The 23,591-nt window shown below is 46.9% G+C and overlaps 2 protein-coding genes across 3 annotated transcripts in view; both read left to right on the forward strand.

Annotated features, from left to right (window-relative positions):
• The window catches only part of LOC123772369 (connectin), an 806,097-nt gene that overhangs the window by 337,026 nt on the left and 445,480 nt on the right, over window positions 1-23,591 (forward strand). The gene's annotated exons all lie outside the window — the stretch shown is intronic.
• Window positions 8,367-13,849, forward strand: LOC138365638 (uro-adherence factor A-like). The gene is made up of 3 exons (XM_069326122.1): window positions 8,367-8,646; window positions 11,700-11,710; window positions 12,947-13,849. Exons 1-3 carry the CDS (start codon window positions 8,367-8,369, stop codon window positions 13,847-13,849), a joined length of 1,194 nt encoding a protein of 397 aa, XP_069182223.1.

Raw genomic sequence — 23,591 nt, forward strand, 5'->3', positions numbered from 1 at the left:
CGAGGGAACTTCATGGTGTAGCAGCCAGGAGAGCTGTGGAGGACCCTAGTAGAGGTAGAGAAGCACCATAGTTGCCCAAGGAAAACTTCATGGTGCAGCAGCCTGGAGGAGCTGCAGAGGATCCTGGTAGTGAAGCCCGGAAGAACCTGAAGAGATCAGGGTAGTGAACTTCCAGATGTGGCAGGGAAGTTCTAAATGATCACTTGTAGGGAGTTGATAGAGTGGTTGTCATTAGCGTGCAAGACGCAGTGAGAGGTGAGTGATTGTTTGCCATTTTTGTACCAAGGAGTGTTTATACTGAAGCATAGAGTTACAGACGTAGGCTGGATTACCTACAGATGTATGTGTTCTAGGACTGACAGGGTGATCGATTGATCATTGTTGTGTATCAAGGAACGTTTATACTGATATATATATATGTTATTGCACTCATACCCTGATTTTCCTTGTACATGTTTATAGATATATTCTCTCGCTGATAGTGCAACATTGTAGTATAAGACTTGATCTACTTGAAGAGGTAGATAGTATCAGGTGGTGAATCAGAAGATAGGATACCATTTGGTAAACTGATAATAGAGTTCTGATGGTGTTGGAGTGCAACCTGACTGTAATAGTACAGAGTATAGGATTCATTATTATTATATGTGTGTATGTATTGTGTATGTGCTTTGTCCAGTAAATGTATTCAAATTTGCTGGTGTTTGCCCTTGTCTTAGTGAGGCTTCTCAGGATGTAGTGAAGAAAGACAAAGAGAGAGAGAGAGAACCAAGAACCACTGCTGTGGACAGGGTAGGACGGAAAACTAGTAAGTTAAAGGGGGATTGAGGAGATCATAACACATAAGGAGAGAGTGGGGAGTCACAGCGGCTCGAGTGGGTGTGTGCACGTGACAACGAGGCTAAGTGTTGGAGCCGCATCCCTTAAACGTGTGACGTTGAGCCCCTCTCCAAGAGCCAGAAGCGCCTAGTGTGATCTAGTGAGGTATAAGCACTCTACCGAGTTGTGGGTTGGGTTGTCCAGAAAGAAGGATCAACAACGACAGCACAACCATCCCACTCTACAATATAGTGTGTGTGTGGAAGATGGTAGTGTGTGTGTGTGTGGAAGATGGTAGTGTGTGTGTGTGTGAGGAAGATGGTAGTGTGTGTGTGTGGAAGATGGTAGTGTGTGTGTGTGAGGAAGATGGTAGTGTGTGTGTGTGTGTGTGGAAGATGGTAGTGTGTGTGTGGAAGATGGTAGTGTGTGTGTGTGTGTGGAAGATGGTAGTGTGTGTGTGTGGAAGATGGTAGTGTGTGTGTGTGGAAGATGGTAGTGTGTGTGTGTGTGGAAGATGGTAGTGTGTGTGTGTGTGGAAGATGGTAGTGTGTGTGTGTGTGAGGAAGATGGTAGTGTGTGTGTGTGTGTGGAAGATGGTAGTGTGTGTGTGGAAGATGGTAGTGTGTGTGTGTGTGTGGAAGATGGTAGTGTGTGTGTGTGTGTGGAAGATGGTAGTGTGTGTGTGTGTGTGGAAGATGGTAGTGTGTGTGTGTGTGTGGAAGATGGTAGTGTGTGTGTGTGTGGAAGATGGTAGTGTGTGTGTGTGTGAGGAAGATGGTAGTGTGTGTGTGTGTGAGGAAGATGGTAGTGTGTGTGTGGAAGATGGTAGTGTGTGTGTGTGTGTGTGTAAGATGGTAGTGTGTGTGTGTGTGGAAGATGGTAGTGTGTGTGTGTGGAAGATGGTAGTGTGTGTGTGTGTGGAAGATGGTAGTGTGTGTGTGTGTGTGGAAGATGGTAGTGTGTGTGTGAGGAAGATGGTAGTGTGTGTGTGTGGAAGATGGTAGTGTGTGTGTGTGTGTGTGGAAGATGGTAGTGTGTGTGTGTGAGGAAGATGGTAGTGTGTGTGTGTGTGTGGAAGATGGTAGTGTGTGTGTGTGAGGAAGATGGTAGTGTGTGTGAGGAAGATGGTAGTGTGTGTGAGGAAGATGGTAGTGTGTGTGTGTGTGTGTGTGTGTGTGTGTGTGTGTGTGTGGAAGATGGTAGTGTGTGTGTGGAAGATGGTAGTGTGTGTGTGTGGAAGATGGTAGTGTGTGTGTGTGGAAGATGGTAGTGTGTGTGTGTGTGTGGAAGATGGTAGTGTGTGTGTGTGTGGAAGATGGTAGTGTGTGTGAGGAAGATGGTAGTGTGTGTGTGTGTGGAAGATGGTAGTGTGTGTGTGTGTGGAAGATGGTAGTGTGTGTGTGTGTGTGGAAGATGGTAGTGTGTGTGTGAGGAAGATGGTAGTGTGTGTGTGTGTGGAAGATGGTAGTGTGTGTGAGGAAGATGGTAGTGTGTGTGAGGAAGATGGTAGTGTGTGTGTGTGGAAGATGGTAGTGTGTGTGTGTGTGTGTGTGTGTGTGTGTGTGTGTGTGTGTGTGGAAGATGGGTGTGTGTGTGTGTGTGTGTGTGGAAGATGGTAGTGTGTGTGTGTGTGTGGAAGATGGTAGTGTGTGTGTGTGTGGAAGATGGTAGTGTGTGTGTGTGTGGAAGATGGTAGTGTGTGTGTGTGTGGAAGATGGTAGTGTGTGTGAGGAAGATGGTAGTGTGTGTGTGTGTGGTAGATGGTAGTGTGTGTGTGAGGAAGATGGTAGTGTGTGTGTGTGTGGAAGATGGTAGTGTGTGTGTGTGTGTGTGTGGAAGATGGTAGTGTGTGTGTGTGTGTGTGTGGAAGATGGTAGTGTGTGTGTGTGAGGAAGATGGTAGTGTGTGTGTGTGTGGAAGATGGTAGTGTGTGTGAGGTAGATGGTAGTGTAAAGTAAAGAATGGTATGTAAATCAAAGTATATAATGTAAAGTAAAATATAGGCAAGTGGTAGTGAAAGATGTAAAGGTTTTGGGAATAATGATGTCTGACGGCCTAACTTTTAGAGAGCATAGCCAAGCATATATTCGTTTCGCCAGAGAAATTATAGGACGGATTACGAGAACTTTCAAATTCAGGCATACCATCACAATGGTTGTACTCTTCAAATCACTTGTGCTGTCCTGACTTGAGTACTGCTCAGTGCTCACTTTTCCCTTCAGAGCAGGAGAGATTGCTGAAATAAAGGGAGTACAGAGAACATATACGACATACTGTTATGACCCCAGGTAGCCTGGTGGAGCGAGTCTACCAGGTGAGAGTTATCCTGTACACCTTACCAGAGATTATGAGGTCAGGGGTCAGGGAAGGCAGGCTATTAAAGAAACGTTGGTGAATGATTTTATAGAATATAAGCAGAGGGATTAATTGTAAAAGTTTGATGGAATGAGATGTCGAAAAGTTGTGACGCCGACGGAGAGCGTGACGTGACGTGACACTTGAGTTGTCGCAGTCGTCAGGAATGGTGAACGGTGATCAGAGATCTTTGCATCTGAAGAAGATTATATGGTCTTCTGCCCCGAGGGGTTTGGGCATTTTGGGACTTAACCCTCCTAAAGAGAGCTTTGGTTGTTGTACCAGACTGTTACTTGTGTACAAGTGTACAAAGTCTCCTACCACTCCCTGACAACCGACCCTGGCAGCCACACTCCCACTACCGTTGGTCGACCAACAATGGACACTGTAGTGCTTGTAATTTACCTAGGAGATCACCCCTGTATGCCTCTTGATTTTGGGGAGGGGTTCAGCGTAACATACTTAGGGGTGAGGCTCCATAACTGGCCTCGTTGTCTTGTGTACACACCCTACTCGAGCCGCCGTGACTCTCCACTCTCTCCTTGTTTGGAATGATCTCCCAAATACCCCCCTTTCCTGAATTAGTATCCTCTGCCACCTTGTCTGCAGCCGTGACCCTCTCTCTCTCTCTCTCTCTCTCTCTCTCTCTCTCTCTCTCTCTCTCTCTCTCTCTCTCTCTCTCTCTCTCTTTCTTTCTCTCTTTCTCTCTCTGATAAACCTCACCAGGACAAGGTTAAAAGCCAGCTAAGATATACATTTAATATACGAAGAAAACGTATATAATTCATGACATATAAAATAAAACATTATCATACAACTCTCTAAATTGCTATAACCTGGTAGCATATCCTGGCTTTACCAACTGTCTATATCAAGTGTCTGCTCAAAATTCTCGGCTTACCACTTACTACTCCCTCACTCAATGGGGCTGAAATCCTGTCACAACAATACTGTATCCTTAGCCCTAAAAGTATTTGAAACTCAGCTTGGGACTGAAGCACCTGAAACATCTACATAAGTATCCCCCAACAAAAGAAGAAATCAATCTCTCACCTTACACTGCGTCTTACATGGCATTAAGCATTCAAGCACTCCCCTTATACGATCATGTATGTCCACCATGAGCCTCTGTTCTGCTCCTAGAGGCTCACCACCATTGTATATCTATAGGCCATTCAAAATAACAGGAAAAGTACTTCTGCAGTTTTCCCAATCTGCTGCACAACGAAATCTTAATCCAACATCAGTGACGCTTCGCCACTGATTCCACAGAGACACATGTAGCTCCTCCACACTGCTTGAAATCAAATCCTCACTATGGAGTTCTGCTCTCCCACAGAATTCAGCATACACTTCCAGCCTCGAAGTTTCTTCACGAACTCTTTCCCCAAAAAACATCGAAATCTCTGACGTGATCGCTCACTCACTAGAGCTCAAACATGGCGCTCAAATAGGCCGTCCACAAAAATGCTTCAGGACTGCTGCACAAAGCTTCCTCCAGTCCACGACTTCCTTCCGTCCATGTCCTGTCGCTGGGCTCTAGCAATTTCTGCGTAGTCAACGTGGGTCGTCTTGGAAAAAGTGCACAGAAGCCAGGTCGAGAGAGGGTATCTGCGACGACATTCTCAGTCCCCTTCACGTGCCTGATGTCAGTCGTGAACTAGGATTTATAGGTCAAATGTCGAGTGATTCACGGCGTGTGAGAATCTTCCTTTGCTGCCAGGCAGCAGCCAGTCGTTTATGGTCGGTGAGGACGTGGAAGTCCCGTCCCTTGAGAAAATGCCTGAAGTATTGAATGGCTCCAGATATTATCTTCCTTAGAGATTTCAATTTACGAAGTCTAAGATGGAGAATGGCAAACACACACATCATAGCAGGGAATGACCCGGGAAAGAACCAACCACAGGTCAGAGAACTTTTGAGATTCTGTGACAAATTCTCGCTCAATCAACAGATTACAGAACCAACTAGGAACGAAAACACACTAGACTTGTTATTCACAAACAATGATGAACTAATCAGAGACATTACAATCTCAGATACTACATTCTCAGACCATAAGCTCATTGAAGTGCGAACTAGCATAAATAACGGTACTAGGTCTAAGAGACCCAACAAGCGAGAACGAGTTTTCAGTCAATTCAGTTACAACAATAAGAGGATCGACTGGGAAAAAATAAATGTAGACCTTGCAAACATTCAATGGGAGACGGTCTTAAGCAACAAAATTCCCACACAGGGAATAGCTCAACTGACAGCTGAAGCTTACAAGGTCTGCTTGAAGCACGTGCCTGTGAGGAGGGGCAGAAAGAGGACCACTCTAGAAAGAGAACGCAGACGACTGTACAGGAGAAGGAAAAAATAACGGAAATGCTTAGGCAGACACGACTATCACAAGAAAGGAAAATGAACCTAAACAGGGAGATCGAAGAAATAGAACAAACGTTGAAGCGATCATACGAGTCTGAGAAAATGAAATTGGAACAGAAAGCAATACATGAGGTAAAGAAAAATCCAAAATATTTTTTCACATACGCAAAATCAAAAACCTTGACCAGTATTGGACCGTTAATTACAACTGAAGGTACATACACAGAGGACAACAAAGAAATTAGTGAAATTCTAAGAAGCCAGTACGAGGCTCTGTTTAGCACACCAATAAACAACGTGAAAGTTGTTTCATGTTGTTTATTATTGTTTATTGGTGAAAGAAATTCAGACAGCTTTTTTATGAATGACATTCAAGCTGCAGATAATATAACATATTAACACGAACTCGGAAGACTTTGAAAGAGATATTAACAATATGCCCATGTACTCAGCTCCTGGGGCCTGACTCATGGAATTCAATATTCATAAAGTACCAGTAGCACGAGCACTCGGCATAATATGGAGAAAAAGCCTGGATACAGGGGAGATACCAGCTGCATTTAAATCTGCAGATATAGCTTCTCTGCACAAGGGTGGTAGTAAAGCCTTGGCAAAAAATTATAGACCAGTTGCACAAACATCACACATAATAAAAGTCTTTGGAAGAGTAATCAAATTTCTAGTTTTATGGAACATAATAAGATACACAACCCAGGACAACATGGATTTAGAGCAGGAAGATCCTGTCTGTCACAGTTACTCAACCACTATGACAAAATCACAGAAGCTCTAGAAGAAAGGCGAAATGCAGATGTTGTATACACAGACTTTGCAAAGGCATATGAAAAATGTGACCATGGAGTGATAGCACACAAAATGAGGTCAATGGGAATAACTGGTAAAGTAGGACACTGGATACTCAATTTCCTGTCGTACAGAACACAGAGTAACAGTCAATCAAATAAAATAGTCTAAGCGCAGTTAAAAGCTGTGTACCTCAAGGTACAGTCCTTGCACCACTGCTGTTCCTTATTCTCATATCAGATATAGACAAAAATACAAGTCACAGCTTCGTGTCATCCTTTGCAGATGCTACAAAAATCAGCATGAAAATTACCTCTGCTGAAGACATTGAAAAATTACTAGCAGATATCAACAAAGTTTTTGATTGGGCAGCAGAAAATAACATGTTTAACAGTAATAAATTCCAGGTACGGCAAAAATGAGGATCTGAAACATAATACAGCGTACAAAACACAATCAAATCTGCCAATAGTAAGAAAACAGCATGTCAAGGATTTGGGAATAATGATGTCCGACGATCTAACGTTTAGGGAGCATAACCAAGCAAATATTGCGTCAGCCAGAAAAATGATAGGATGGATTACGAGAACTTTCAAATCCAGGGATCCCATCACAATGGTTGTACCCTTCAAGTCACTTGTGTTGTCCCATCTCGAATACTGCTCAGTACTCACTTACCCCTTCAGAGCAGGAGAGTTTGCTGAAATAGAGAGAATACAGAGAACATATACGGCATGCGTAGACGCGATAAAGCACTTAAATTATTGTACACATTATTCAAATTTTCATTATTTCATTTCATTATTCTACATTATTCTACAAATTATTCTCCCTAATCTACACATTAAATTAACATCGTACTGGAGTGAAGGATATGGAAGAAAATGCAGAATAGAACCAGTGAAGAGCAGAGGTGCCATAGGCACAATCAAAGAACACTGTATAAACATCAGAGGCTGTGGTTGTTCAATGTTCTACCAGCGACTATAAGAAATATTGCCGGAACAACCGTGGACATCTTCAAGAGAAACTAGACTGTTTTCTAAAAGAAGCTCTAGACCAACCAGCTGTGGTGGGTATGTGGGCCTGCGGGCCGCTCCAAGCAACAGCCTGGTGGACCAAACTCTCACAAGTCAAACCTGGACTCGGGCCGGGCTTGGGTAGTAGAAGAACTCCCAGAACCCCTTCAAGCAGGTATCAAGCAGGCTGCATATATACCAAGGAGTTCCCTGTCAAATGTGCTGTATTTTATCTCTGCCAGCGTTAAGCTTACTGAAAAGAAAGGAGTGGGTTGCCAGGTGGCGTCGATAAATTGATGGAGTACCACTCTTATAGCAGTGTTGAAGGCATTCGTTGAAAGGCTAAGTGGCAATACTTGATGGGCGAGGAGTGTGTGTTGAGCTAACTCCTGCTTAAGGTTGGTGAATGCCACCTCTGCCTCTGGTTGACCATGGCAGGGGTACTTTGGACGCCTGCTTACGTCCACACAGGAAGTCATATTAAGGTTTCAGGTTTCAGGTATAGGTGTGGGATAAACCTATAGTAAAAATTAACCACACCCTGGAATTCTTGAAGCGTCTTAGTTGTGGTGGGTGTCAGAAAATCTCGGATAGCCTCGATTTTCTCCTCCAGGGGCATGATACCTATGGAGAACACCCGGAATTCCAAGAAGTTGAGCTCAGGAACCTCGAAAATGCATTTCTCTAGATTAATCTACAGGCCATAGTAGCGAAGGCAAGAAAAAAGTATATGAAGATGCTTCTGATGGTCGGCTGGAGAGCGACTCGCTATTAGGTCATCAATGTAGGCATAGCAGAAGGGTAGGTCTCTGACGACCTGATCAATAAAGCGTTGAAATGTCTGAGCTGCATTATGGAGATGGCATCCTAAGGCATCCATTTAGCATGTTAGAGAAGTCCTGAATGTGTGGGATTGGGTAACAGTCTGGCAGGGTGTGAATATTCAGTGCCCTGTAGTCCCCACAGGGACACCATTCTCCAGGAGTTGTCTTTGGAACCATGGAGTTGTGTAGAGGTGAGAGGTATGAGAGGAAGAGGACGATGATGCAAGCATGGAGGAATAGAAGAAAGCCGAGGACTCGGATAAATGAAGAGACAAAAGGAAGGATCGTCGGTACAGACGAGGGAGTGAAATATGAGGATAGGAGACAGAAGTATGCTGGCAGTAGATGGAAGCGTGAAGACGACAGAGTGAAGTACGTTGATGTGAGACTGAAGTGTGATGGTGGCAGACCGAATCGTGAGGACAATGAACTGAAGCACGAGGACGACAGAGGAGGTACAGACGGTAGATGTCTGACTTTGGACATGAAGAATGCAAGAAGAGGAGGAAACGGAGGGTGGAAACTTTAAGTAGAGTGGACTGATGGAGTGTAGGTGTCCAAAGGGGACAGCCTAGCTGAGGTGTGAAGGAAGTTGGATCGTTTATGAGAAGACCATGTTTCAAGCAAGTTGTGAGCTAGATGTTGCAAGGTGCGACGGATAATTATAGACTGGAGGGGGTACGTAAGCAGATCAACCGGTTGAACCCATCGGTTGAAGAACGAGACAGTGTGGTGGCGGATGTATTATCCCGAGCCTTGTCACTGGAATAATTTAAAAAAATAAGGGGGGTCGGCGGGGTGATATGATCCCAGGTAGCTGAAAAACGAGTCTCCCCTTGAGAATTATTCTACCAGACCTGACCTAACTAAGAGGTCTAAGAAATATAGACATGAAGATACATACGTAAAACAATTGGTTAAATTTGACAGACAGTTTAAGAATATGGGCAGTGAATCAGGATGCAGATAAATGACTGGTCATGAGATGTGGAGAGTTTGCTGGAAGTGTGAGGCTCGCTTCTGGAGGGCTTTGACCCTACTTGAGTACCAGACATCGTGAGGGGAAAGTTGCGCGTGTGAGCTCCTGTTAGAGAGGAACCCCCTAGTTGATATACCTTCAAGAGGAAGGAAGTGTGCAGACGTTTCAGCTGTGGAATCAAGCTGGGAACGTGTGGTCTCAAGTCCTGGACGGCAGGAAGAGTTGTGAAGCCATCCCGAAACATCTTTGTGGGCAGCAGTGAGAGCTCCCTGGTCAAGTGTCATGTGAGTGAGTGCCCTCGCAGGACCAAATTTGTGGTAAGCACAATATTAACCAGTTAATAGTGATTACCTATAGTTGGTCGTGTACCCAGCGACCGTAGTCGATGTTTATTAATATATTAGGCATGTTTTGATAATGCAGAAAGCCTAAATAAGAGGACAGAGATGAGAGAGACAGCTGGAGGGACGAGCAGCACATCCTCTCCCATCGACTGCTTGGAGCCAACTGACCAGCTGGTGGCGGAGGGACAGCTCCCAGGGTAAGCCGCCTGCCAGCAGGTCAGAGGATGGACTAGTCCAAATGTAGGGGAGACCCCTCACAGCATACGGGAAGCAGAGAGATGTCGGATGGAGACATTTTATGTGTAGTTTATTTTTAGTTATATGTTTATAGAGGAACATTGTTATTGGCATATCGATGGGTTGCAGGTGTGTTCTGAGGAAGGAGCTGATGGGAATACTCTGAGGCCAGAGAAGAAGTTGATGATTGGAACTTCAAGCCTGTAGGGGTAGATGTTGTACTCTTTGGAAGACCAAGCCCCATAGTGAGGCATTGGATCTCATACTGTGAGAATTGGAGCAGTGAGGTCTCACATGTTTCTGTGGTAACGGTAGTGGAGTACCACTGAAATCCAAGTAAAACTTCATGGTGCAGCAGCCTGGAAGAGCTGTAGGTAGATTCATCTACCAGCAGCCTGGTAGATGAACCTGGAAGAACCTGATGATATCAGGGTAGTGAACTCCCAGATGTGTGAAGGAAGTTCTTATTGACTACTTGTAGGGAGATGGTAGAGTGCTTGATTGCCGTTAGCGTGCAAGACGCAGTGAAAGGTGAGTGATTATCATTTCTATGCCAAGGAATATTTATACTGAAGTTTATTGAATTACAACTGTAGGCTAGATTACTGTTACAAACCTTACCTCCTGTGGAGGTTAGTTTCAAGTATAAAATGTTGGTGGAGATTGGAGAATTTTTGATAGAAAAATATCTACAGCTGATGTCAGGGAGGCCGCGAGTTACCAGTAATACTCCGCCCAGCAAAGTAGTACTTTCTCAGCTGGAGATTGTCAGGAATCTCAGATTGGAGATTGTCTCATGGATCTCAGCTTGTTGATCTCCCGCTGGTCGGTTGCTTCTCCTCTGAGGCAACTCGCATCAGTTGATTGAGTTTAAATGGACCACTGGGCCCCTCTGAAAGGGAAGCGACTCCGTCAGCATAGGTCCACTACTCCTCCACAGATCAGCCACTCGCTGTCTTCACCAGGCAGTAGATAACATATACGTGCTGTCCCGCAGCCTAATCTACGCCTATGACTACTATAAACACACTAGTAAATGCCTAGACGTAACAATAGGTCTATCTTGCCTGACATCTAGGGAAATATGGTAGGGAAAAATTATCTACCTTATCCAATCCTGTCCTCAGACGCCTGGACTCCAGTGGTCGCTGGGTCTTCAGTTCCCCACGTCGTTTCTTAACGTTCCAGATGAGTCACCAGTCCATAGGTGGCGTGAAGACTCTCGTCATCGTCGTACTCGTTCCCTGAGTGAAGTTCCTGGGTGTTGGCTCGTCAAGTCGTCACTGCACACGTCGTTCCCTCAAGCACTCCTTCACTGAGACCACTCACTCCTGCATCAGGATGCGTCTTCTCCCTTCTGAGTTCCCAGTGGGCATGATCCAATCACAACAGCTCTGAGTGCTATGGAGTTCCAATGACGACGAGCCACTCACTACTCCAAGCGTCATAACTCACTACTCTTCCAAGACTATCAGCTCACAGTCCTCTGCGCTCTTACACCGCTGGAACTCGGCTTCCTCGTTCTTCCCTGAAGTACGGCAGTCTTTGATAGTCACTATAAACTTGTCAGGCTGTGTAAATCCAATGAATGAGGCTCCTAGGTCACAGAACTCGAAAGCTCAACCAGCGCACATCCACTCTCAACGAAGCGCCAGTATCTCTGAGTGCCTGGCGCTCTGCAGGCGGCGGGCCAGGTCTCCCGGTGACGTCACAGATCCAGGGGCTGGCTCTGATTAGTTAATCAAGTCATGTGACCTCAGCGAGCCAATCATCGGCCGGCGGGTGCCGCACACAAAATGGTGGACTTGCAGACGGGGGGGGGGGCGCCATTTTCTAGTACCTCGGGTGCGACTTTCCCCCCTTACCTACAAACTAAAAATGCAAATTTCTTCCTAAATCGGTAACCATTTCGGTAGCCTCATACATCAAAAGATTCTCTGTATCTCAGAGAACCTGAAGGTAAGCTGATATGACTCTTGAATCCGGTATATGGGAGAAATTGGAAAGGGCACCGTCACAGTAGATAAGTTTAAAAATACCTATTCCCTGTTAGCACACACACACACACACACACAGCTGGAGAGACAGGCAGGTGTAGCTGGTAAGGTGCTCCAGTGGATAAGGGAGTACCTAAGCAATAGGAAGCAGAGAGTTACGGTGAGGGGTGAGACCTCTGATTGGCATGAAGTCACCAGTGGAGTCCCACAGGGCTCTGTACTCGGTCCTATCTTGTTTCTGATATATGTAAATAATCTCCCGGAGGGTATAGATTCATTTCTCTCAATGTTTGCGGATGATGCCAAAATTATGAGAAGGATTAAGACAGAAGAGGACTGTTTGAGGCTTTAAGAAGACCTAGACAAACTGTAGGAATGGTCGAACAAGTGGTTGTTAGAGTTCAACCCAACCAAATGTAATGTAATGAAGATAGGTGTAGGGAGCAGGAGGCCAAATACAAGGTATCATCTGGGAGATGAAATCCTTCAGGAGTCAGAGAAAGAAAAAGACTTGGAAGTTGATATCACGCCAGACCTGTCTCCTGCAGCACATATCAAGAGGATAACATCAGCGGCATATGCCAGGCTCGCCAACATACGAACGGCATTCAGAAATTTGTGTAAAGAATCATTCAGAACTTTGTATACCACATATGTCAGGCCAATTCTGGAGTATGCAGCCCCAGCATGGTGTCCATATCTAGTCAAGGATAAGACTAAACTGGAAAAGGTTCAAAGATTTGCCACCAGACTAGTACCCGAGCTGAGAGGTATGAGCTACGAGGAGAGACTGCGGGAATTGAACCTCACTTCGCTGGAAGACAGAAGAGTTAGGGGGGACATGATCACTACATTCAAGATTCTCAAGGGAATTGATAGGGTAGATAAAGACAGGCTATTTAACACAAGGGGCACACGCACAAGGGGACACAGGTGGAAACTGAGTGCCCAAATGAGCCACAGAGATATTAGAAAGAACTTTTTTAGTGTCAGCGTGGTTGACAAATGGAATGCATTAGGAAGTGATGTGGTGGAGGCTGACTCCATACACAGTTTCAAGTGTAGATATGACAGAGCCCGATAGGCTCAGGATCCTGTACACCTGTTGATTGACGGTTGAGAGGCGGGACCAGAGAGTCAAAGCTCAACCCCCGCAAGCACAACTAGGTGAGTACACACACACACACATATCACACAGTCACTGACCATCACATGGTCACTGACCATCACACGGTCACTGACCATCACACGGTCACTGACCATCACACGGTCTCTGACCATCACACGGTCACTGACCATCACACGGTCACTGACCATCACACGGTCACTGACCATCACACGGTCACTGACCATCACACGGTCACTGACCATCACACGGTCACTGACCATCACACGGTCACTGACCATCACACGGTCACTGACCATCACACGGTCACTGACCATCACACGGTCTCTGACCATCACACGGTCACTGACCATCACACGGTCACTGACCATCACACGGTCACTGACCATCACACGGTCACTGACCATCACACGGTCACTGACCATCACACGGTCACTGACCATCACACGGTCTCTGACCATCACACGGTCTCTGACCATCACACGGTCTCTGACCATCACACGGTCACTGACCATCACACGGTCTCTGACCATCACACGGTCACTGACCATCACACGGTCACTGACCATCACACGGTCTCTGACCATCACACGGTCTCTGACCATCACACGGTCTCTGACCATCACACGGTCACTGACCATCACACGGTCTCTGACCATCACACGGTCTCTGACCATCACACGGTCACTGACCATCACACGGTCTCTGACCATCACACGGTCTCTGACCATCACACGGTCTCTGACCATCACACGGTCTCTGACCATCACACGGTCTCTGACCATCACACGGTCACTGACCATCACACGGTCACTGACCATCACACAGTCACTGACCATCACACGGTCTCTGACCATCACACGGTCTCTGACCATCACACGGTCTCTGACCATCACACGGTCTCTGACCATCACACGGTCTCTGACCATCACTCGGTCACTGACCATCACACGATATCAGTCTGTAACTGTCTGACAGACAAGGGTAATTGATCGACACTATTAATCGATCACCGTAATTCACACATCATAGGTTTGGAGTCCCTGTGTCTTTTACCATCTTCGAGGTAAACTCCGGAGCTGGAGCCCTTAGGGCAGTTCGTTGTTGCCTTCAACCTTGAAACAATCGATTTTGGCGCTTGTTCCATCCGTGACTTTCGGTGCCGTGGAGAGGAGGGACCTGCTGCATGGGTAACAGCTTCTCCCCCATATCAACCTACCCTGGCTTTGCGCCATGGAGAGGCCACTCCAGACCAACAACCAGAGTGCAACTCCATATGTGTTATGATGTTACGCATCATAACAGTAACAGAACGCAGTATCAGTAAAACTGTCACCAGACAGGAGTACCAATAACACAACCAGGCCGGGGTAGCGGCCTGGAAGTGTTATTGCTAATCCGGCCGGGTGGACAGTTTACTGTCTCTGGTCGGTGACCATTACACGGTCAGTGAGTTAGTGATGTCAGTCTGTCACTGTCCGACAGACAAGGATAGTTGTAACACTGTCTGATAGACAAGGGTAGCTGATCATATATATTGTCCTGGTGAGGATTTCTAGGAAGTAGAGAAACGGTTGCAGAGTGGTTGACAGTATTAATCGATCACTGTAATTCACATCAGAGATTTGTAGTCGTGGCCGGAGTAACGGTAAAACTGTCACCAGACAGGAGTACCAGTAACACTACCAGGCCGGGGTAGCGGCCTGGAAGTGTTACTGCTAATCCGGCCTGGTGGACAGTTTACAATCAATGGTCAGAGACCATTACACACGGTCACTGACCATCACACCGTCAAACGGTCAAGGCGGTCATGGCGATATTTTTCCGGGTATCAGCAGTTGTAACACTTGCCAGACAGGGTATCAGCAAACCTGTCCTCCGTGCCAATGAGATTAGGAAAGAAGGCTAACGGTGCCCAACCACTTGGACGGTCCTCAATTAACACGGTTGGACAGATTGATCACTCCGACACAGTGGCCGGGGTAGCAGCCTGGAAGTGTTACTGCTAATCCAGACTGGTGGACAGGTCAGAGGCACTATCTACGATGACCTGGCCATGGTGATATTGTCCGGGTATTGGCAGTTGTAACAGCCGATACCCAGACCTGCACGCCAATGAGATTGGGAGAGAAATCTAACGGTGCCCAATCACTTGAACGGTCGTCGATTAACCCGGCTGGACAGATCACAGTATGATCTTCATGCAGTCACTGACCATCACGGTCACTGACTATCACACAGTTTGACAATCATACATGTCCGCTTGGCAGTTGTATCAGCCTTTCAGAAAAATAACGTCGACCGACAGTCGCTCTTCCGTGGAGATGCAGGACTTGCGTGATAATTTCCCTTGATGTGAGATAAATACTAATTAATCTCCGTGTTAGCCTAATTAATCATAAATCTTTTTCTCTGCGAATATCCTCAAAGATTTAGCTGAACAGCATTCACAGACACAGTGTTACCACTACCCCGGCCTGGCAGACATTGTAACCGCTACCCCGGTCTGTCCGTCATGCCGTGGTAGTGGCAACACTGGGTTTGTGATGCTGTTTACCCATTGATGATATTGGTCGAAAAAAAGATTGAGTTATGATTAATTAAGCTGTGGCAGAGACTTCACCCATCATGTGGGAGAGATACAGACACGGGAGATTAGAGTATTCCAATAATATTTATCTCACATCACGAGACAATTACCAGAAACATTTTAAATCGGCTTCTCACTCCATATGATGATTAGTAAAGTTAAATACTCGATGTATCTGCTGTCCTATGGAGTTTATGAACTTTAAGCTCCCCTAGACGTACACTGGACCGGTTTCTATTTAGTGGCTGTGACGCTTAAAGTCACAGACGATATCATCCTTCCTCCTCATGTGTAACAGGTGGAATACTGCTGTCGTTCCATCCGTGTTTTTAGACGTCAAGCAATTTGGTGCATTAATAGCCTGCAGGGAGTAATTGGAAGAGTAACGAAGTGTCACTTTAATATCGTATGCCAAGTCTCCTTTTATGCCAATTTCTTTTGCAATGATGTTGGATACAGTTTCCAATGCTATACTTGAATTATGGCCGCCTTTCTTGAAAATTTGGTATTGGACATGTTCATCTAGCTTAATGCGCTCAGACCCCAGAATGTTGACGAGGCAAAAAATGGTTGACGCCGACGCCACTACGCTAACAGCGTCAGATGGCAAAGTAGAACCCGCATTCAGGACCAGGACTTTCCCTGTGGCATTGGAGGTTAGTCCCACTGCTGCTTTAATGGCCTGGGCAATTACGGAAGTGTTGATCCTGGTGAGACAAGCTAATTTTCTGAACATTGACCGGACTCCACCAGTGTTCCTTTACACCTCTCTCACCTCGTGAGGCAGATATGGACTTTTGAGGTTCACGATCTTATAGTACTTCGTAATGTTATTGAAAAGTACTATATGATATTCAATGTCGGTTTCGATATCTGAGAAACTCTCCAGGAAAGACAAGAGTTAGCTGTCTAGAAAAGTGACGTCTATTACTATTGCGTACTTAAGCATGATAATGGTTTCCGCAGATGATTGATAGTGAGTAAACTCTGTATCTTTTGGCCAGCTGGACTTCGTGGCTTCTACTTAGCAGAAAACGCATTTTGGCACATTTCTTAAACACATTTTTTTACAACTTGGATGCATCCTGCAAGTGTTGCAGGATTTCCCTTCACTGGAGGGTACGGCCTCTAGGAAGGTGGCTAGGTCCATCGTGCAGGTAAAACTTTGCCACGAACATTCGGCTTTTTCTTCTCGTACACCAATGTCGTTCAAAACGAAAGACAAACTGTCTATTATTTTCTAATACGGGGTTATGTTTATTTTCGTAACGATATTTTTTATGAAGTTTTTGGTTGAATTATAATCTTCGGCATCCATGTTCTTCATACAATTGAGGACAGTCTGGCGGTGGGTTGTCATCAGCGCTGCGAGTACTGCCACCCTCTGGGAGCAAGAGAACGGGTTGGGGTCAATCATTGGGATTGGTCTGTCACTGTTAGAAACTGTTTCAACCTCGTCAGTAATCACGGTATCCTCAATACATATGTTGTCGGGGCATGGATCATTCTCAGGAAAACTAGAACCATTTATACCACAGCCGGTATCATCCCCATCCTTATCAATTTCACTTTGACTATTTTAATTACTACCACCAGTATCACTACTGCCAATGTCAATTTTTGTAAAACCGTCGTTATTATCGTCGGTGTTATTACTAATTATGCTACAAATGGTATTGCAATTAACACCATCTGTTGCGACAGTACTTTAGTTATCATCATGACCGTCAGTGGTATCAGTAATGTAAAAGTTCTACACGAAGGTATTGACCTAGTTAGCAAAGTTGTCGACAACTTCACACTTAGCGTCCCAGTACATCTCTGGTTCCTCTGAAGACCCCTCTGATACCTCCGAAAACCTCTCGGGTGCTAACCAGTACATACCTGATGACTCCGAAAAATTTTCTGATCCCTCCTAAGACTTGTCTGATCCCTCCGAAGACTTCTCTGATCCCTCCGAAGACTTTTCCGATTCCTCCGAAGATTTCTCCGATTCCTCCGAAGACTTCTCCGATTCCTCCGAAGGCATTTCAGATTCGAATTAAGACATTTCAGATACCACCTAATAGTTCTCTGGAGCCTGCGAAGAGGCCTCTTGTTCTGAACCCTCGTCCTAGGGCACTGGCTGGCCGCAACAAAAGAAACCTAAAATACGGTTAAACATTTTCTTCAGTTTTAAACCCATGTTTTATGATCTAAAACGAGATATTTAGAATAACCTATTTCTTCATATTTGAAGAAATATAAATAAAGATGCTGCATGATTATAGCAAAGTTAGAATCTAATAGACAGTGGAATACGACGGGGAGAAGATGGTAGTGTGTGTGAGGAAGACCTTACCTTGAGGTTACCTTGAGGTGCTTCCGGGGCTTAGTGTCCCCGCGGCCCGGTCGTCGACCAGGCCTCCTGGTTGCTGGACTGATCAACCAGGCTGTTAGACGCGGCTGCTCGCAGCCTGACGTATGAGTCACAGCCTGGTTGATCAGGTATCCTTTGGAGGTGCTTATCCAGTTCTCTCTTGAACACTGTGAGGGGTTTGCCAGTTATGCCCCTTAAGTGTAGTGGAAGCGTGTTGAACAGTCTTGGGCCTCTGATGTTGATAGAGTTCTCTCTTGAACACTGTGAGGGGTCGGCCAGTTATGCCCCTTATGTGTAGTGGAAGCGTGTTGAACAGTCTCGGGCCTCTGATGTTGATAGAGTTCTCTCTCAGAGTACCTGTTGCACCTCTGCTTTTCAACGGGGGTATTCTGCACATCCTGCCATGTCTTCTGGTCTCATGTGATGTTATTTCTGTGTGCAGGTTTGGGACCAGCCCCTCAATTATTTTCCACGTGTAAATTATTATGTATCTCTCCCGCCTGCGCTCAAGGGAGTACAGATTTAGGCTCTTTAGTCGGTCCCAGTAATTTAGATGTTTTACTGAGTGGATTCTAGCAGTAAAGAATCTCTGCACGCTCTCTAGGTCAGCAATTTCTCCAGCTTTGAAAGGGGCTGTCATTGTGCAGCAGTACTCCACTCTAGAGAGCACAAGCGTTTTGAAAAGTATCATCATCGGTACAGCATCTCTAGTGTGAAAAGTTCTTGTTATCCAACCTGTCATTTTTCTTGCAGTTGTGACGGCTACTTTATTGTGTTCTTTAAAGGTAAGGTCTTCCGACATGAGTGCACCTAAATCCTTTACATTGCCTTTTCGTTCTATGTTATGATATGCCTGAGTTTTGTACGTGGTTTCTGTTTTTATATTTTCAATTTTTCCGTAGCGCATGAGCTGGAACTTATCCTCGTTAAACACCGTATTAAGATGGTAGTGTGTGTGTGAGGAAGATGGTAGTGTGTGTGTGGAAGATGGTAGTCTGTGTGTGTGTGTGTGGAAGATGGTAGTGTGTGTGTGAGGAAGATGGTAGTGTGTGTGTGGAAGATGGTAGTGTGTGTGTGGAAGATGGTAGTGTGTGTGTGGAAGATGGTAGTGTGTGTGTGTGGAAGATGGTAGTGTGTGTGTGTGGAAGATGGTAGTGTGTGTGTGTGGAAGATGGTAGTGTGTGTGAGGAAGATGGTAGTGTGTGTGTGGAAGATGGTAGTGTGTGTGTGTGGAAGATGGTAGTGTGTGTGTGTGGAAGATGGTAGTGTGTGTGTGTGGAAGATGGTAGTGTGTGTGTGTGGAAGATGGTAGTGTGTGTGTGTGGAAGATGGTAGTGTGTGTGTGGAAGATGGTAGTGTGTGTGTGGAAGATGGTAGTGTGTGTGAGGAAGATGGTAGTGTGTGTGTGGAAGATGGTAGTGTGTGTGTGTGGAAGATGGTAGTGTGTGTGTGTGGAAGATGGTAGTGTGTGTGTGGAAGATGGTAGTGTGTGTGAGGAAGATGGTAGTGTGTGTGTGGAAGATGGTAGTGTGTGTGTGTGGAAGATGGTAGTGTGTGTGTGTGGAAGATGGTAGTGTGTGTGTGTGGAAGATGGTAGTGTGTGTGTGTGGAAGATGGTAGTGTGTGTGTGTGGAAGATGGTAGTGTGTGTGTGGAAGATGGTAGTGTGTGTGTGGAAGATGGTAGTGTGTGTGAGGAAGATGGTAGTGTGTGTGTGGAAGATGGTAGTGTGTGTGTGTGGAAGATGGTAGTGTGTGTGTGTGGAAGATGGTAGTGTGTGTGTGGAAGATGGTAGTGTGTGTGTGGAAGATGGTAGTGTGTGTGTGGAAGATGGTAGTGTGTGTGTGTGGAAGATGGTAGTGTGTGTGTGGAAGATGGTAGTGTGTGTGTGTGGAAGATGGTAGTGTGTGTGTGTGGAAGATGGTAGTGTGTGTGTGTGGAAGATGGTAGTGTGTGTGTGGAAGATGGTAGTGTGTGTGTGGAAGATGGTAGTGTGTGTGAGGAAGATGGTAGTGTGTGTGTGGAAGATGGTAGTGTGTGTGTGTGGAAGATGGTAGTGTGTGTGAGGAAGATGGTAGTGTGTGTGTGGAAGATGGTAGTGTGTGTGTGGAAGATGGTAGTGTGTGTGTGGAAGATGGTAGTGTGTGTGTGTGGAAGATGGTAGTGTGTGTGTGTGGAAGATGGTAGTGTGTGTGAGGAAGATGGTAGTGTGTGTGTGGAAGATGGTAGTGTGTGTGTGTGTGTGGAAGATGGTAGTGTGTGTGTGTGTGTGGAAGATGGTAGTGTGTGTGAGGAAGATGGTAGTGTGTGTGTGGAAGATGGTAGTGTGTGTGTGGAAGATGGTAGTGTGTGTGTGGAAGATGGTAGTGTGTGTGTGTGTGTGGAAGATGGTAGTGTGTGTGAGGAAGATGGTAGTGTGTGTGTGGAAGATGGTAGTGTGTGTGTGGAAGATGGTAGTGTGTGTGTGGAAGATGGTAGTGTGTGTGTGTGTGTGTGGAAGATGGTAGTGTGTGTGTGTGGAAGATGGTAGTGTGTGTGTGTGTGTGTGGAAGATGGTAGTGTGTGTGTGTGTGGAAGATGGTAGTGTGTGTGTGTGTGGAAGATGGTAGTGTGTGTGTGTGGAAGATGGTAGTGTGTGTGTGTGTGGAAGATGGTAGTGTGTGTGTGTGTGTGGAAGATGGTAGTGTGTGTGTGGAAGATGGTAGTGTGTGTGTGGAAGATGGTAGTGTGTGTGTGGAAGATGGTAGTGTGTGTGTGTGGAAGATGGTAGTGTGTGTGTGTGTGGAAGATGGTAGTGTGTGTGTGTGTGTGTGGAAGATGGTAGTGTGTGTGTGTGTGGAAGATGGTAGTGTGTGTGTGTGTGGAAGATGGTAGTGTGTGTGTGTGTAGAAGATGGTAGTGTGTGTGTGGAAGATGGTAGTGTGTGTGTGTGGAAGATGGTAGTGTGTGTGTGTGGAAGATGGTAGTGTGTGTGTGTGGAAGATGGTAGTGTGTGAGGAAGCAGGTAATGGCTGTTTTCTGTCTAAAGTTTAATACAATGTCTTACATCCCAACAATGAACATGCTAACATTCTGCCATATAATGTCATACAACCTTACCTCTAATTATATCATGCCACCTTTCCACTATCATGGCACCAGGTGCCCCTGGCTAGGTGATCAAGGTACCAGGTGCCCCTGGCTAGGTGATCATGGTACCAGGTGCCCCTGGCTAGGTGATCAAGGTACCAGGTGTCCCTGGCTAGGTGATCAAGGTACCAGGTGCCCCTGGCTAGGTGTTCAAGGTACCAGTTGCCCCTGGCTAGGTGATCAAGGTACCAGGTGCCCCTGGCTAGGTGATCAAGGTACCAGGTGCCCCTGGCTAGGTGATCATGGTACCAGGTGCCCCTGGCTAGGTGATCAAGGTACCAGGTGCCCCTGACTAGGTGATCATGGTACCAGGTACCCCTGGCTAGGTGATCAAGGTACCAGGTGCCCCTGACTAGGTGATCATGGTACCAGGTGCTCCAGGCTAGGTGATCAAGGTACCAGGTGCTCCTGGCTAGGTGAACAAGGTACCAGGTATCCCTGGCTAGGTGATCAAGGTACCAGGTACCCCTGGCTAGGTGATCAAGGTACCAGGTGCCCCTGGTTAGGTGATCAAGGTACCAGGTGCCCCTGGCTAGGTGATCAAGGTACCAGGTGCCCCTGGCTAGGTGATCAAGGTACCAGGTGCCCCTGGTTAGGTGATCAAGGTACCAGGTGCCCCTGGCTAGGTGATCAAGGTACCAGGTGCCCCTGGCTCGGTGCCCATAACATAGCAAGTGGCACGGAGATAAGAGCAATCGTCCAGACGCCAAGATAGTGAGCCACAACACCTATCAATGCCTCCAGATGAGGTGCCTCGTCAGTTAGTGGGACAGTCGGGTCGTTTGTCCAACTCCTCGTTCACGTCTGGCCGTAAACAAATGCATCACGGGAGACTTAGAGCGCCATAACTCAGCCTAAGACGGACAGCGCTAATAATCCGCCGTAACAGTGGCACCAGTGTGAGACACAGTGGCACGCCGCCCTCTTAAAACTGTTCTTAATGTTTTGGCGCGTCGGGAATATTGACACATTTCTCACCGCGTTCCGGGAGGTAAAGCTCACTGTGTTTCAAGTGTTTATGAGGGAGTTGTGAGGTCTTTAATTGTTCCTGAGATGCAGGCTTCCTGTGTGATCACTTTGCTGGGGACGGAGGGTTGGTAAGTGTGCCTCTACGGTCTCTTGAGGATGTAAGGAAGGGGAGGCTTTGCTGTCTCAGAGGTTCCTGTCTAAGGAAAGGGGTTATCCGCTACTCTCTCCTCTCTCTCTCTCTCTCTCTCTCTCTCTCTCTCTCTCTCTCTCTCTCTCTCTCTCTCTCTCTCTCTCTCTCTCTCTCTCTCTCTCTCTCTCTCTCTCTCTGAGTCGTGTCCTGAGGGGCCAACAGGTGAATATGAGTGTGTTAACCAGGGCTGTGTTAGCCCACATCGCCTCGGAGGGCCTCTACACGTGTCAAGAGCGACGCGCTTGTCGTAAAGCAGTGGTTGTGGCGGTATTATTAGCCTCCAGGTCGTTAACAATGGCTTGGTTGTGGTGGTTGCTGCAGGTGGTTGTGGTGGTTGCTGCAGGTGGTTGTGGTGGTTGCTGGAGGTGGTGGTGGTTGCTGGAGGTGGTTGTGGTGGTTGCTGCAGGTAGTTGTGGTGGTTGCTGGAGGTGGTTGTGGTGGTTGCTGCAGGTAGTTGTGGTGGTTGCTGGAGGTGGTTGTGGTGGTTGCTGCAGGTAGTTGTGGTGGTTGCTGGAGGTGGTGGTGGTTGCTGGAGGTGGTGGTGGTTGCTGGAGGTGGTGGTGGTTGCTGGAGGTGGTTGTGGTGGTTGCTGCAGGTGGTGGTGGTTGCTGCAGGTGGTTGTGGTGGTTGCTGGAGGTGGTGGTGGTTGCTGGAGGTGGTTGTGGTGGTTGCTGCAGGTGGTGGTGGTTGCTGCAGGTGGTTGTGGTGGTTGCTGGAGGTGGTGGTGGTTGCTGGAGGTGGTTGTGGTGGTTGCTGGAGGTGGTTGTGGTGGTTGCTGGAGGTGGTTGTGGTGGTTGCTGCAGGTGGTGGTGGTTGCTGCAGGTGGTTGTGGTGGTTGCTGGAGGTGGTGGTGGTTGCTGCAGGTAGTTGTGGTGGTTGCTGGAGGTGGTTGTGGTGGTTGCTGGTGGTGGTTGTGGTGGTTGCTGGAGGTGGTTGTGGTGGTTGCTGGTGGTGGTTGTGGTGGTTGCTGGAGGTGGTTGTGGTGGTTGATGGAGGTAGTTGTGGTGGTTGCTGAAGGTGGTTGTGGTGGTTGATGGAGGTAGTTGTGGTGGTTGGTAGAAGTGGTTGTGGTGGTTGCTGGAGGTGGTTGTGGTGGTTGCTGGTGGTGGTTGTGGTGGTTGCTGGAGGTGGTTGTGGTGGTTGATGGAGGTAGTTGTGGTGGTTGCTGGTGGTGGTTGTGGTGGTTGCTGGAGGTGGTTGTGGTGGTTGCTGGTGGTGGTTGTGGTGGTTGCTGGAGGTGGTTGTGGTGGTTGCTGGTGGTGGTTGTGGTGGTTGCTGGAGGTGGTTGTGGTGGTTGATGGAGGTAGTTGTGGTGGTTGCTGAAGGTGGTTGTGGTGGTTGATGGAGGTAGTTGTGGTGGTTGGTAGAAGTGGTTGTGGTGGTTGCTGGAGGTGGTTGTGGTGGTTGCTGGTGGTGGTTGTGGTGGTTGCTGGAGGTGGTTGTGGTGGTTGATGGAGGTAGTTGTGGTGGTTGCTGAAGGT

This window comes from Procambarus clarkii, chromosome 17 (assembly GCF_040958095.1).
Source record: "Procambarus clarkii isolate CNS0578487 chromosome 17, FALCON_Pclarkii_2.0, whole genome shotgun sequence".
Lineage (NCBI taxonomy): Eukaryota > Metazoa > Arthropoda > Malacostraca > Decapoda > Cambaridae > Procambarus > Procambarus clarkii.

Bases quoted from the DNA above. Each gene is read 5' to 3' on its own strand.
- LOC138365638 (XM_069326122.1), top strand. From the start codon at position 8,367: ATGGAGTTGTGTAGAGGTGAGAGGTATGAGAGGAAGAGGACGATGATG.